The sequence below is a fragment of the Artibeus jamaicensis genome, unplaced genomic scaffold (assembly GCF_021234435.1).
Source record: "Artibeus jamaicensis isolate MK-2021 breed Jamaican fruit bat unplaced genomic scaffold, CSHL_Jam_final contig_241, whole genome shotgun sequence".
NCBI classification, from domain to species: Eukaryota; Metazoa; Chordata; class Mammalia; order Chiroptera; family Phyllostomidae; genus Artibeus; species Artibeus jamaicensis.
The window spans coordinates 5,593,390-5,609,908 of record NW_026521509.1 but is presented as its reverse complement, the minus strand read 5'-3'; the positions used below and the strand labels follow the sequence as shown (position 1 = coordinate 5,609,908).

Below are 16,519 nucleotides of genomic sequence, written 5' to 3'. Positions count from 1 at the left end.
ATGTGGAAAAAACATTCATTACCTTTCCAAAGGATCCCTGACCAAGAACCTTGAGCAACTCAAACTGTGCAGGGTCTGCTTTCTCATACCCTTCCTTAACATGATGAGTAATGGGAATTTCTTTAACAACTCCTTCATCCTGTAAAAATGAAATCCAAAGAACACTCATATCCAGTTGCAGTATCTTATGATAAGCTTAGAGGCAGAAAACATACCAGACATATGTAATTTAATATCCAATTCCTTCTATCTAGCACAGAGTTTTACAGGCTACTGTTATCCCCATTTCCCTGTTTCCTAACAAACATACAGTACCACCAACATCTTTATTATATAATTTCATGCAAATAAAAGGAAATAAAATCTATGCATTGGCCTTTCTAATTACTCATAAGAAAAACATAAAGAACAAAGAGTCATAAGACCCTCACTGCAATGTAACTTATGAGGTGGATGCAGAGAAAGTCAAAAGGTAAATAAAACTTTATAAACTGTAGAGCATGGCAAATAAGTGTAAACCTCGAGATTTCTTTTAAATAGTATTTTCTAAACCCTTTTAAGTGAAATATAAATATTTAAATGTCCAATTAGCCACATCATTGAAAAAAAATGGCATAGACACACAACCTGCGAAGCCCAAACAATGCTATTTTTATTAAAACATTGTATAAAAGTTATGTGCCAGATATCCTAATACTTGGTTGAGGCAGAAAGGAAACCACCCAGGGAATGTTTCTTGTCTTGCATGTGCAGCACTCTACTCCTCTGTGAAGACTACAGTCAAGCAAGGTGCAATGCTTGTCACTAGAGAAGCACAATAGCTAGGATAAAAAAAAAGACTTCACCTGACACATCACAAAGTAAGAGCTGGGGCAGATTATCCAACCTCCTCACTATACAGAGGAGAAAACTGATATCTAGAGTTTAAGTTCACATGACTAGTTTACCACAATGCCTAGAAGTCCTGATAGCTTTCCATGATACAGGATGTTGCAAAAGTGGGTTCACACTCATTCACATGAAAAATAACAATAATTAATAAAAATAATATAAGAATAAACTCTGTGGTTCATGTGAGCAAAACTGTAAACCTACTTCTGTGTGCCACATCATTGTGGGCTGGATAGCAAGAATGTTCTCAATAAATTTACCCTTTATTTAATGGACTAATCAATTGTGACCCTGGCCAAACTGAGCAAGACCATCGTCCGAAGTAAGCTAGGCTTCATGATACCTAAAATAACTTCCATGTTACACAGGTAGTCAGACATTCACTCTCTCAAGAGGGGTATCTAGGCAGAGAAATGTTATCTTTACTTAATAGGGACCACTAACCAGTCAGATATGGAGAATCAACTCTAAAACAGTAACTGTGGATGTTTTTATACATCAATATAGCATTTCATGGGACCCCTTTAAGTAGCTGTGAGACTGATTTTCACCTTTTTTAAAGTCAAGAACTTTTTATGATTTTATCTTTTACTTCTTCTTTGACCCAGTAATTTTTTAGTAGTATGTTGTTTAATCTCTACATATGTGTGGGGAGGCGGGGGTTAATTCTCTTTGCTGTTTATTTCTAATTACAAAGTATTGTGTTCAGAAAATATGCTTGGTATGATTTCAAAGTTCTTTTCTTGTTTACGCTATTACAGATGTCCCCCATTTTCTTAAACTTTGACCCCCTCCACCCAGTCCCTGAGTCCCCTGTGGTCTTTACCTCATTGTTGACTATGCCCATGGGCTATGCATATATGCATATGTTCTATGGTTAATCTCTTCCAGGCCCCCCAACCCTCACCTGTCTGAGTTTATTTTGTTCATTATATTCCACATATCAGTGAAATCATATACTACTTGTCTTTCTCTGACTGGCTTATTTTGCCTAGCATAATAATCTCCAGGTCCATTCACACTGTTGCAAAGTGTAAGATTTCTTTCTTTTTTACAACTGTGTAGTATTCCATTATGTAAATGCACCATGAATTTTTTATCCATTCATCTACTGATGGGCACCTGGGTTGTTTCTGGATATTGGCTATTAACAGATAATGCTGCTATGAACACAGGGGTGCATATATTCTTTCTGATTGGGGGTGTGGGATTTTTAGGATATATTTCCAGAAACAGGATAACTGTGTCAAACAGCAATTCCATTTTTATTTTTTTGAGGAAACTCCATACTGCTTGCCATAGCAGCTGTACCAGTCTGCATTCCCACCAGCAGTGTATGAGGGTTCCCTTTTCTCCACAACCTTGCCAGCACTTGTTTGTTGATTTATTGATGACAGCCATTCTGACATGTGTGAGATGGTATCTCATTGTGGTTTTAATTTTTATTTCTCTGATGGCTGATGACATTGAATATTTTTAATGCCCTTCTCAAATTTTGAAACTAGTTTTGTGACCTAACATATGGTCTATCCTGGAGAACATTCCATGTACACTGGAAAAGAACGTATAATCTGATGTTCTAGGATGAAGACTGTGTAAATGTCAATTATGTCCATTTGGCCTAATTTGTCATTAAAGGTTGATATTTCTTTATTGATTCTATGTCTGAATGATGTATCTATAGCTATCAATGGAATATTTAGGTCCCCTAAAATGACTGAGCTTTGATCAGTTTCTCCATTTAGTTTTGTTAGTAGTTGCTTCATATGTTTCAGTGCTCCCTGACTAGATGCATATATGTATTAAGAAGTGCCATGTCTTTTTAATGTAGTGTCCCCTTTATTATTATAAAATGCTCATCTTTGTCTCCTGTTACCTTTGTTATCTTGAAATTCATTTGGTCAAATGTAATTATGGCTACACCTACTTTGCTTGTAGAATCATTTTCTACCCTTTTACTTTGGATCTATATTTGTCTTTTCAGCTCACATGTGTCTCCTGAAGGCAGCATATGGCTGGGTTTTGTTTTCTAATCCGGTCTGTTACTCTGTGCCTATTTCATCGGTGAATTCAATCCATTTACATTTAGGGTGATTATTGATGTATGAGGATTTCCTACAGCCATTTTATCTTATGTTTTCTGGTAGCTCTGTGCCTCCATTTGTTCTATGCATTGTTTCTGTCTGTTGCTTTTGTTTGGTGGTATTCTAAGTTTTTCTCATTTCCTATTTTTTTAAACTTGTGTGTCTCAATTTTGCAGGGGTTCTTTTTGTAGTTACAATTAGGTTTATGAGAAAGAGTTTCATATATATATAGTAATCCTCTTATTTTTGAGTGCATCTCATCTCCATCCTCCTTTGCAAATTCAGACCCTTCCCCCCGTCCCTTTTATATTTTGGTTGTCATATAGTATTCCTTTTTACACTGTGAGAATTTTGGTGATCTTTTCATATTTTTGTGACATTTTGGTCTTTGTTTCAGGTACAATAACCCCCCCTTGAGTATTTCCTGCAGCAGAGGACATCTGGTGATAAATTCCCACAGCTTCTTTATGTCTTTGTTTCTTCCTCATAGCCAAAGAATATCTTTCTGGATATATTATGCTTGCCTGGTAATTTCTCTCTTTTAGTAGGTTGAATATTTGGTTCTACTCTGTTCTGACTTGTAGGGCTTCCACTGAGAAGACTGAGGATAATCTAATGGCCTTTCTTTTATAGGTTACTTTCTTCTTTATAGAGACAAATGAGAATAACAACACACATATCAAAAGTTTAGGGAGGTGGCAAAAGCAGTAATAAGACAGCTTTTATCAGTACAGGCCTATCTCCAGAAACAAGAAAAATCTCAAATAAACAAACTAGCATTATATCTTAATGAACTAGAAAAGAAAAACAAAAGAAGCCCAAAGTCAGTAGAAGAAAGTAAATAATAAAAATTGGAGCAGAATTAAATGAAATAAAGAACAAAAAAGCTATACAAAAATTAATAAAATGGAGAAAAAGCTCTTTGAAAAGATTAATATATTTGACAAACCCCTTGTGGGACTCACTTAAAAAAATGAGAAAAGGCTCATATAAATAATCAGAAATGAAAGAGAAGCAGCTACCACAGATGTCACAAACATACAAAGAATCATACTAGAATACTATGAAAGACTCTATGTCACTAAATTCAATAAACTAGAAGAAATATGTAAGTTCTTAGAAATATATATCCTTCCTAGACTGAATCATGAAGAATTAGAAAATATAAATAGACTGATCAACAGTGAGGAAATTAGAACAACCATCAAAACCTCCTAAAAAGTTAAAGTCCATGACCAGATGGCTTCACTAGTGAATTCTATAAAACATTCAAAGAAGATTAGACACTTACTCTTCTCAAACTCTTCCAATAAACTTAAGAAGAGGAAATAACTTCCTAACACATATAATGAGGTCAACTAAACCCTGATACCAGAACCTGGAAAGGATAACACACACACACACACACACACACAAAATGAAAGTGACAGACCAACATCTTCTTATGAATACAGATGGAAAAACCCTAAACAAAATACTGGCAAATCATATACAGTAATACACTAAAAATACATCATGATCAAGTGAGGTTCATTCCTGGGGCACCAGTATGGTTCAACCTATGCAATTAGATCGGTGTAACAGACCACTTTAATAAAATAATGAGAAAAACAATATTATTGTATCATTAGATGCAGTAAAAGTATTTGGTAAGACACAACATCTATTTATGATTAAAACACTCAATATAATTGGTACAGAAGAATAGTATCTCAACATAATAAAGGTCATACATGAAAAACACTCAGACAGTATCATACTCAATGGTGCATAACTGAAAGTTTTTCCTCTAAGATAAGGAACGAGACAAGCATGACCACTCTCGCCTCTCTTATTCAACACAGTGCTGGGAATCCTAGCTACAGCAATTAGGCAAGAGAAAGAAATAAAAGGTATCCAAATAAAAAATTAAGAAGTAAAAGTGTCACCCTTGGTAGACTACATGATTCTGTATATAAAAAGTGCTAAAGAATCCACCAAAGAAACTATTAGAAACAAGTCATAAATACAGTATAGTTGAAAATACAAAAATCAATGTATAGAAATTCACTACATTATTATATACTAGCAAAGAAATTTCAGACTATGGATGAAAAAGCAATTCCTTCTGCAATTGAAGAAAAAGAATAAAATGCCTAGAAGTAAAATTAACGAAGAATGTAAAGGACCTACATACTGAAAACTACAAAGCATTATTACAAGATTAAAAAAAACACAACAAAATGGAAAGATATTTTGTGTACTTGAATTGGAAGAACAACATAGTTAAAATATCCATATTACCCAAAGCAATATATAGACTTAATGCAATCCCCATCAAAATTGCAATGCCATGTATTAAAGAAATAGAACAAAAATCATCAGATTAGTATGAAACTACAAAGGACACCAAATTGCTAAAGCAATCCTGAGAAAAAAGAATGAAACTGGAGGTATCGTACTGACTTCAAATTGTACTACAAAGCAACAAAAATCAAAACAGCATGTTATTACCAAAAAAAAAAATCACAGACCATAGAACAGCATTGAGAACCAAGAAATAAACCCACATACAAGTGAACAAATAATTTTTCAACAAAGAGTCAAAAATACATAATGGAGAAAAACAAGCCTCTTCAATAAATGGTGCTGGGAAAATCAGAAAGCCAAAAGCAAAAGAATGAAACTAGATTATAGTTTGTTCCCATATGCAAAAATTAACTCAAAATGGATCAAAGAAGCCGTGGCTGGCGTAGGTCAGTGGATTGAGCGCGGGCCTGTGAACCAGAGTATCGTGGTTCGATTCCCAGTCAGGGCACATGCCTGGGTTGCAGGCCAGTTCCCGGCAGGGGACGCATGAGAGGCAACCACACATTGATGTTTCTCTCCCTCTGGGAAGGATGTTTCTCTCCTTTCCTTCCCCTCTCTCGAAAAATAAAAATAAAGAAAATATTTTAAAAAATGGATCAAAGACCTAAATATAAGATCTGAAGTAATAAATTACAAAGAAGGTACCCCCATTCACTTTTGTTAGGAATAAACTGGTATACACACTATGGAAAAGAACATGGAGGTCCCTGAAAAAATTAAGAATAGAGTTACCATATGACCCAGCAACCCATCTTCTGGGTAGCTACATGAAAAAATTTGAAATCACATACTTGCAAAGATATATGCACCCCTATGTGCATTGCAGCATTATTCACAAAGGCCAAAACATGAAAAAAACAGTGTCCTTTGACAGATGATTGGATTATGATGTAGTACATGTATACAGTGAAATACTACTCAGCCATAAGAAAGGATACAACACTGACATTTTATTTATTTATTTATTTATTTATTTAGTTAGTTAGTTAGTTATTTCAGTATCATCACTTGGTGTATTTTATCTTTTTTTAAAAATTTTATTTAGTTATTTTTCAAGTACATTTTTTTGTTTATTTCTCCTATCCCAGCCCCCCCAGCCCCGTACTCCCCACCTCCCTCCCATTTCTTCCCCTCCTAGTCCTTTTCCCTGTGTCTTTCATACTTGTTCCTCAAAATCCCTCCCCTTTTCCTCCCTTAAATTCCCTTCCCTCTCCCCTCTGGTCACTGCCCACTTGTTCTCTATTTCAGTGTCTTTGTTTTTATTCTGCTTGTTTGTTTTGTTGTTTAGCTTCCTGTTAAAGGTGAGATCATATGGTATTTGTCTTTCAATGCCTGGCCTATTTCACTCAGCATAATGCTTTCCAGTTCCATCCATGTTGTTGCAAAGGGTAGTAGCTCCTTCTTTCTCTCTGCTGCATAGAATTCCATTGCAACACTGCCATTTATGACAGCATGGATGTATCTGAGGAGATTATACCAAGCAAAATAAGTCAGACAGAAAAAGTTACAAGCCATATGATTTCACTCCTATGTGGGATATAAAACTGAAAGCCACAAATGAACAAGCAAGAAAAACAACCAAAAACTCGCAGACACAGACAACAGCATGGTGGTTACCAGAGGGAAGGGGATTGGCGGGTAGTAAAGGGTAAAGGGGGTGAAATATATGGTGACAGAAGATGATTTGACTTTGGATAGTGGGCACACAGTGCAATATAAAGATCAAATATCACAGAAATACACACTTGAAATTTATATAATCTTATTAACCAGTGTCACTCCAATAAATTTAATAAAAAGTTTAAAAGAACTTTTGTAAATGAAAATACATATGCATTGTAGCTAATATTTTCAAATTACTTTAAAGTATAGCATATTGTATAATATATTTGCAATATATGTGTACCAAAAGAAACATCAGACTGTATACTCTTGTTAATATTATAGTTAACTGAGTTTTTATCACATATCATGAACGTAGTTTTAAAAAAATGGATTATAACAAAAACATACTGTTTGGAAGTTTTCTCTAGCCAAAAGAACACTGCTGGAAGAGCCGATAGACTTTATTAATTTTGTTCCTACCTCTGCCATGTGTAAGCGAAGCAACCTTCACCAAATCAAAAATTACTCTACTTCAGTGCTCTCACATAACAAACTGGTTATGTTAGATGGATCTTTAAGGTCCCCTCCAAGTATGTGATTCTACATTGAGCACAATACAGTATTTTTATGTTTAAGAAGGCACTTCAGTTTCAGCAATGTTGAAGGTCATTATAAACCTGGATCACCACTTTAAAAAACATGTTCACAGTTATGAAACAACTGTACTCTGTTTCAGTTAATTTCACTGAACCTAAGCAAGTCTTCCAAATAAAAATGTCTGTCCAATGCCTCTTCTCCTAATTAAAATCCACATATCCCATCCTTTAAATATGCTAGGTAAAATCATTCAGTCTGAGAAAGACAAATATCATATCATTTCACTTATATGTGGAATCTAAAGAACAATATAAATGAACAAACAAAACAGAACCAGACTCACAGATGCAGAGAACAAATTGACAGTAACCAGAGGGGAGGTGGGAGGGGATAATGGGGGGAGGGGATGGGTTTTCAGGAACATGTATAAAGGACACATGGACAAAACCAAAAGGGGGTAGGATCCAAGGTGGGAAGTGGGGATGGCTGAGGTGGGGGGGGAGTAGTAGGGGGGAAATGGAGACAACTGTACTTGAACAACAATAAAATAATGTGGAAAAAAGAACTGAGATTACTTTAACATCACCACTATCTGCAGAGACAGTTGATTTTTATATAGAACATTTCAAAGGAGAGTCTTCGACAAACCTAATTTAAATCCCTCAGCTGGTTCCTATCTGAGAGAAATCCACTTATGAACCAATTTTGAGTGGAAGGGGACATCAAAGTTGATTTTGTCCACAACCAAATAAGAAAGGAATGTGCTCTCCTTATTTCCCACTTCCTTGAGTCTGCACAATACATGGCTGACCTAACAAGAGGCACACTGAATCATAAGTTTTGATTCTGCCACTTGTTAGTTTTATGACCTAGTTTAAGTCACAACCTCTCCAGTTCTCAGTAGATTTATCTATACAATGAAGATACTAAACTACTGTATCTCAGGTTACTTACATCTTTAAAAAACTGTAATTCTGTGAAAATATCTACAGAAATGAAAAAATCATAAAATCACAACATAAACAGAGATGTCTACCTTATTCACACCCTCCATAAAATCTTAACTCTCTCTTCTGTAAAACTAGATCCTGTAAAATTAGAGACTAATATGTAGGCCTCACATAGAACAACCTAATAACTAAGCATTCTTTAAAACTAGTTAGAGCTTTCTAAAATAATTTAGATGTAATCCTTTTTGAAAGAAAGCAAACTGATTTTAAATGACCTCATGTTATCTTTGCAAATATTTCCATGTTATGCCTCCTTTCTACCCTAAAGATGAATACAATCTTATTCAATTTTTTCCACTTTTCATTTCTTTTATTTAAGTAGAGTTGGTCTTAGTTTCATGTGTACAATATAGTGACTCAAGCTTACAATGCAATCACCTCACTGAATCTAATAATCTGTCACAGTGCAAATTTACCACAGTATTATTGACTATATTCCCCTTCACCTTTTTAAACATATCTACCTACCTTCCTCCCTCTGGCAACCATCAGTTTGATCTCTGTTTATATGAATCTGTTTCTGTTTTGTTTTGTTCATTTGTTTTGTTTGTTTTAGAGTCCACATATGAGTGAAAGTTTAATTCAGAAGATTATGTATATAAGTAATACAGTTACTCATATACTAGCAAGTGAAAATTTCATCTATTCCACTGAAATGGATGAATTTCCTGCCATAAAAATTACATCTGAATAAAGTTGTTTTAGAAATTCATGTGTAAGAGTGACAAGAAATCTGTCTTATATTTTGAACTGCTATTGTTTTATTAATAATTGGATTTGCTTATTATCGATGTATCTGAATAAGTTCCTTTAACTGACATTTTCTGCTTTCCAATTACTCTTTTATTTGATTCTAAAAATGTAGCTTAATAAATTAGCACGAGTACTTACTTGGCAAGAATCTGCTTCTCCCTCTTCCATTGGCTCATCAACCATTTTAAGATGATTTACCTGCAAAATATTGTTCAAAAACTGAAGTTCAAGAGTACTAGAACAAGAGTAATAACTAAGAAAAATATAACCCTAGGCATTTCTCTTTGCAATCTAACAATATCCACACTTCCTAAAACACAAAAAACAAAGGACATACAGAAGGTACTTAGAAAAGGAACATTATTAATATAGATTCCAGATTGTCTTTGATGATCGTTGAATTTCAGAGCCAAATGTTTTATTTTGCATTATTTAGAGCTTTGCTGTGATGAATGAACAAATGACATGTACACTTTCATTAAGACTGTCCTCAACCAAATATTTATGAGATGAGAGAAAACTGCCACAGGAAAAAAATCTATTGTGGGGATATATTCAAAGCAAGTTAGAATGGGAAGAGTTTTACATAACTACACTGTTGTGAATCCCTTTCCTTTCTTTCAGTTCTATTAAATTTTGAGTTACTCTACAGAAGAATAAACATTAGGAGAAAAATATAAGTGGTTGTGGAAAAAATATTTTAACATACAAAGCTCAGCAGGTAATAATATTTACTCTTCAAGCAGTCCTTCATGAAAGAGTAAGTGTAGAGGACTTAGAACAAGGGTCTGTAAGCTCTGGCCCATGGGCCAAATGTGGCCCACTATCTGTTTGTGCAAATAAATTTTTACTGAAATGCAGATATCCACTTGTTTCCATATTATCTCTGGCTTCTTTCTCACTGCAACAGCAGAGTTGAACAGTTGACAGAGACCCTATGCCTACAAAACCTAAAATATTTACTATTTGGCTCTTTACAGAAAAAGCCTACCAACCACTGATCTAAGATGTTTTAAAAATTAAGCAACAGAAAGATGGTCTAAATGAATGAATTTTACCAATGCCTATTTATGAGCCCACAGAAAAGTAAAAAATACAAATAAATAAAAAGAGAAAACTAAATTAAACAGAACTTTTAGTGACAACCGAGATGGAATAAGCCTATCCTTCCTCTGATTATAAACTAAAACCTTTAGACAAAATACAAAATGAACTACCTGAGTACTCTGACAATAACACGAAGTTCATGGAGGAAGATCAAAATTCAAAGAATAACCAGCACTGTAGTGAGTTGCTAGTTTATTTTCCACCTTTATCTCCTGACTTTGACCCAAAGAGAGACAGATTCATGGCATTCTACAATAAAAAATTTCAAACAGAAATTCCACTTTCTGAACAGAGGACCAAGAAAAGATGTACTTTGAGCAGGTGAACATAAGAATCCCAATTTTTCCCCCCACTTTTTAACTCCTAATCCTGGTCCAAAACAAGCCCCAATCAAGATAAGACCTACACATCTCTGTAGTCAGAGGAACCAGAAAAAGAGGCCCATGGGATAAAAAAAGTATGGAGGGAATCACTGTTATTTTTTTTTCACTCTCTGCTTCACTTCACTCCAAGGGTAGCCCCAAAAGGGCAGAACTGTGTGATAGCATGAAAGGCTAAGGCCCTGAGAGAAACTCACATTTCTGGTCATAAGAATAATGATAAAGGGTCCATGGTAACTGGAGAATCCATAGAAGAAATCATGAGGAGGATAGAATGGGAGGAGATCCCCTAATTCTCTCTATGAAGAGACAGGAGTCCTGGTGTCAACTACAACTGTGGAATAGAACCAAAGACACCTAATGAAGCTTTGGAAAATTAACTGCAGTATCAAGCACTGCTCAAGCCTCAGACTAGCCACTGAATTAGCACATGCACTGAGTGGCACATGCAGGGTACTAACACAAACACTCAAAGTATAATTAACACGGGAACCATCATCCAGAGAGGGTGAGGTAAAACATTAAAGCCTTGACCTACTCAGGTAGGTTTTCTGCTGAAAAACAAAACAAAACAAAAAGTCAAAATCAATAGGCTTCAGTTACAGAATAACTCCATATTGAAGTATCTAACAAGGATTTAAGCAAATAATATAAATATGCTCTTTTGGGTGAAAAACACACTCAAATGAAATGATAAAAAGTTATCAGCAGAGAAACAGAACCTATAAAAAGAATCAAATGTAAGTAATTGTAGAACTAAAAATAATATATATGAAATTTACAAAATCCTGGATGAGCTCAATAAAAAATGGAGATGACAGAAGTACAGTAGCACCTTATTAGTCATCAGCTTCAGAATTCATCAAGCCATTTTTACGAGAAAAAAATGTTTCAGCACTCGGTGCTTTCTCGGGACTCACAGCACTTGGCTAGAACTTGAATCAGTCACCATGCCATCAGGCAAGAGAAAATCCTTCATTGTTCAGTACTCATCGGTCTCAGCACTCACCTCAAGTTCCATAACAAATTAACAAGTACCAAGGTACCATTGCAATAGTAAACTTGAAGACGGATCAATAGAAATTAACCAATATGAACAAGAAAGTGAAAAATTATCCAAAGCAAATCAACAGAGCCTCAGAGACATGTGGAATAATAACAAAAGATCTAAAATCAATCTCATTAACATCCCAGAAAAAGAAAAGGGTGGTATGGAAAAAAATACATAAATAATGGCAATTCCAGTCATATAAAATGTTGAGAAGAAACTCTAGAGAGACAGAAAATAAATTAGTGATTCCTTATGGCTGGGGGATGGATAGATGTGAGTGACAGCTAAAAAGTGAAAAAGATTATTTTTGATGTGATAAAAAATGTTAAAGGGAATTTAAGGGGGAAAAAGGGGAGGGATTTAGAGGAACAAGTATGAAGGACACAGGGATGAGGACTGGGGGGAGAGGGGAGGGAGGTGGGGAGCACGGGGCGGGGGGGCTGGGATGGGAGAAATAGACAAAAAACTGTACTTGAAAAATAACTAAATAAAATTTAAAAAATGTTTGAGAACTGACTGTAGTGTTGACTGTACATATATGACAATATACTAAAACCAATTAGGTTGTCCATTTTAAATGGGCAAATTGTATGTTTCTATAAATTATGTTTCAATAAAGCTGCTTTTAAAAAAAGGTTGAGAATTTCACCCTGGCTGGTGGGGCTCAGTGGATTGAGTGTGGCCCTGTGAAGGAAAGAGTCACTGGTTCGATTCCGAGTCAGGGCACATGCCTGGGTTGCAAGCCAGGTCCCCAGTGGGGGCATGCAAGAGGCAACCACATATTGATATTTCTCTCCCTCTCTATCTCCCTTCTCCTCTGTCTAAAAATAAATAAATAAAATCTTTAAAAATATTAAAACATAGTTGAGAATTTCCCAAATTTGGTGAAAGATATAAATTTACAGTTTTAAGAAGCTCAGTGAACACCAGCAAGAACACAATTAAAGAAAGCCACTCCAAAACATATCTTAATGAACTGTTCTAAACAAAAGGAAAAAGGCAAAGTTTTGAAATCAGTAAGACAAAAACAAAATATTACATAAATATCAAATTAAATAACTACAGATTTCTTGCAAGAAGTCATGAAGGTCAGAAAACAGTAGGAAAATATTTATGTGAAGTAAACATAAATTTATGTAACACAAAAAAGTATACATGAATACATATAGAAGCTTTGTCCATAATTATCAAAAAATGGAAACATTCCAGATGTCTTTCAACTGTTAAGTAGAGAAATAAAAAACCATTAATCAATAAAAAGGAAAGAACTACTGAGACTTGTAATAAAATGGATAAATCTTAAATGCATTTTGCTAACTGAAGAAATTTAAGTCCAAAAGAATAATATGTATGCCAAGTATATGACCCTCTGAAAAATTCAAACCTATACTGAAAGAATTCATATCATTTGTTTCCAGAGGAAGGGAGTAGAAGAAAGTGTATACCACTCAGCAATGAAGAGGAATGATCTATTGATACACTCAACAACATGGATAAATCTCAAATATATTATTGTACTTAAATGAGAAAAACAGCCTCAAAGGCCTATATACTGTATGATTCCATTTATGTGACATTCTGTAAAAGGTAAAACTATAAAGTATGGAGAAGAGATTGGCAGTTGCCAGAGGTTAGGCCTAGGGATAGAGGTGCACTACAAAGATGCAACAATGGGAATTTGGGGGGAGGGTGATGAGACTATTCTGTATCTTGACTGTGATGGTGATTACACAAGTCTATACATTTGCTTAATCTCAGAAACATGCAAGAAAAAAGTGAATTTCACTACATGTAAATTTTAAAATAAATGTGTTAAGAAGTAAATTACCAAGCATTGTTTATTTGACTAGGACTTCATTCTAAAAAAACCAAATGAGGAATCCATAAAGTCATCAGTAATGTCTATTTTGCTAATAGATCCATCAGTCCTTATCTTACTTGATCTTGCTGCAGCATGCTTAAGTGGACCATTCTCTCTTATTTGAGTCTTTGTCTTCTATGATAACACTTTCATTTTCTTTTGCTTCAATTTATTTGTTCTTTTTCAAAATCCTTGAAATATTTTAGATCCTCAGGAAATGGACTTTGGTCTCCTCATCTCACTCCAGACGGCTAATTTACTGACAAGACTCACTTTTACCAAGACTACTCTTCTCAGTTCTTGATCTATATATCCAAGAGCCTATTTGACACTCCTGCTTGCTTATCTCATATGCCTCTCAAAAACAACCAATACAAAAAGGAATTAGTGACCCTCTACATCTGCTTTCTTCTAGGGTTACCAATTTCAATACATAGCACCACCTACCATCTTATCTCAAAAGCACAGATAGACTATGAGGGGTGGGAAAAAACAGTGATGGATTTATCATTAACATATAGGAAAAGGCACATTCAACAAAGCGGTCCACAAACCAATTTTAACAGGATTCTGATCACTGAAATTTGACTACAAAATGACTCTCAGGATGACCCATATAAAAAGGTAATACTGCTTACTTACTGGTTACTTCCCATTGATACCATCTCATGACTAATTTATCATAAAACTGTGAGTCTGAGGAACTACAAATAAAATAAATCTAAATAATCCAAAAAGATCACTTTATCCTAAAAATCATTTCAGTCTATAGAAAGAGCCTTTTAAAAACAGACCCTCCACTACTCCCACCTCATCCACATTCAGCAAGGTACCAAGTTGTCACTATAAAAGTATTAATTCATATAGAAGACCTCAGTATTCACTGATATTTAATAAAATATAGGTAATTTTCACCTGTATAAAAACAAAAATATTTTCAGAATTCTAGAGGGCATTCAACATTTATTTCAAAAATAACATTTGTAATATGAAAAGACAACTACACACACTGTTTCCCCCAATTAAGTCCCAAATAAGGAAGAAACGATTTCCTACAGAAGCCTCCAAAAACATCAACAATTATAAAGGTAACAATAACTAACTCAAGTACTCCAAAACCCAAGTGAACAAACTATCCTAGTAAAGAATTCTTTAAAATTACTTTCTTCTCAGAAAATAATGAAATAGAGCACTTTAAAAGATTCTTGGCTTATATTTAAGTCTTTTACCCATCCATTTTGAGTTTATTCTGGTGTATGGTGTAAGTTGGTGATCTAGTTTCATTTTTTCCATGTACCAGTCAGTTCTGACAACACCATTTGTTGAAGAGACGGTGTTTATTCCACTGTATGCTTATGCCCCCTTTGTCAAATATTAACTGACCATAGAGAATTGGGTTTATTTCTGGACTTTCTATTCTGTTGCATTGATCTATATATCTGTTATTATGCCAGTACCAGACTGTTTTGACAGTAACTTTGTAGGACTGTTTGATACCAGGTATTGTGACCCCTCCTACTTTGTTCTTCTTTCACACCATAAGAACTCTAGAGGAAAATACAGGCATGAAAATTCCAGATACCCCATACAGCAGTATTTTTGCCAACATATCTCCTAGGACAAGGGATATAAAGGAAAAAAATAAACAAATGGGACTCTATCAAACTACAAAGCTTCTGAACAATTAGAGAAACCATCATCAAAATGAGAAGGGAACCAACTGTATGAAAGAACATTTTTTGCCAATGATACACCAGACAAGGGTTTGATCTCCACAATATACAAAGAACTCACAAGAATACACATCAGGAATACAAAAAATCCAATTAAAAATGGGCAAAGGAGGGAGGGCTGGGGTGGTAGAGAAGGGTAGGGGAAAAAGGCAGAAAACTGTACTTGAAAAACAACAACAAAAAAGGTTAAAAAATGGGCAAAGGACTTCAACAGACACTTCCCCAAGGTAAACATACAGAGGGCCCAGAGACATATGAAAGTATGCTCAGCATCACTACCCATCAGAAAGATGCAAATTAAAACCATAATGAGATACCACTTCACATCGGTCAGAGTAGCCATTATAACCAAATCAACAAACAGTAAGTGGTGGTGAGGCTATGGAGAAAAGGGAACCCTAATACATTGTTAGTGGGAATACAGACTGGTGCAGCCACTGGGGAAAATGGTATGGAATTTTCTCACAAAACTAAAAATGGGACTGCCTTTTGACCCAGTGATTCCACTGCTAGGAATATACCCTAAGGATTCCAAATCACCAATTCAAAATAACTTATGCACACCCAGGTTTACATAGACAGTATTTACACTAGCCAAGTGCTGGAAACAGCCTAAATGCCCATCACTAAATGAGTAGATCAAGAAACTGTGGTACATTTACATGATGGAATACTACATAGCAGAAAGAAGGGGCTCCTACCCTTTGCAACAGCATGGATGGACCGGGATAATATTATGCTAAATGAAATAAGCCAGGTGGTGAAAGACAAATAGCACATGATCTCACCTATAAGAGGAATCTAATCAACAAAATAAACTAATGAACAAAATAGAGCCACAGGCATGGACACATGAAACAGCCTGAAACTGACCAGAGGGAAAGAGATAATGGTGGAAAGAAGGCAAAGGGACTACATAAAACAAACATATGAATGACCCATGGACATGGACAACAGTGTGGGAATTGACTGTGGGAGTTGGGGTAGGATGGGTGGAGGGGGGCAAAGGGGGAAAAATTGGAACAGCTCTAATAGAATAACAATAAAATTTATTTTAAAAATAAATAAAAGATTGTTGTCAAAGATACTAAAGTGAAT

General features: G+C 35.0%; 1 protein-coding gene across 7 annotated transcripts in view; it reads right to left on the bottom strand.

The window, feature by feature from the left end:
* Positions 1 to 16,519, bottom strand: part of RPS6KA6 (ribosomal protein S6 kinase A6) — a 125,339-nt gene that overhangs the window by 86,803 nt on the left and 22,017 nt on the right. For all 7 annotated transcript variants that reach the window (XM_053662437.1, XM_053662433.1, XM_053662436.1 and 4 more), the window contains 2 exons: positions 9,428 to 9,487; positions 23 to 139 (listed from right to left, as the gene is read on the bottom strand). In XM_053662437.1, coding sequence (XP_053518412.1) covers positions 23 to 139; positions 9,428 to 9,472 — 162 coding nt within the window. In that variant the 5' untranslated portion in view covers positions 9,473 to 9,487. The remainder of the gene's footprint in view (positions 1 to 22; positions 140 to 9,427; positions 9,488 to 16,519) is intronic.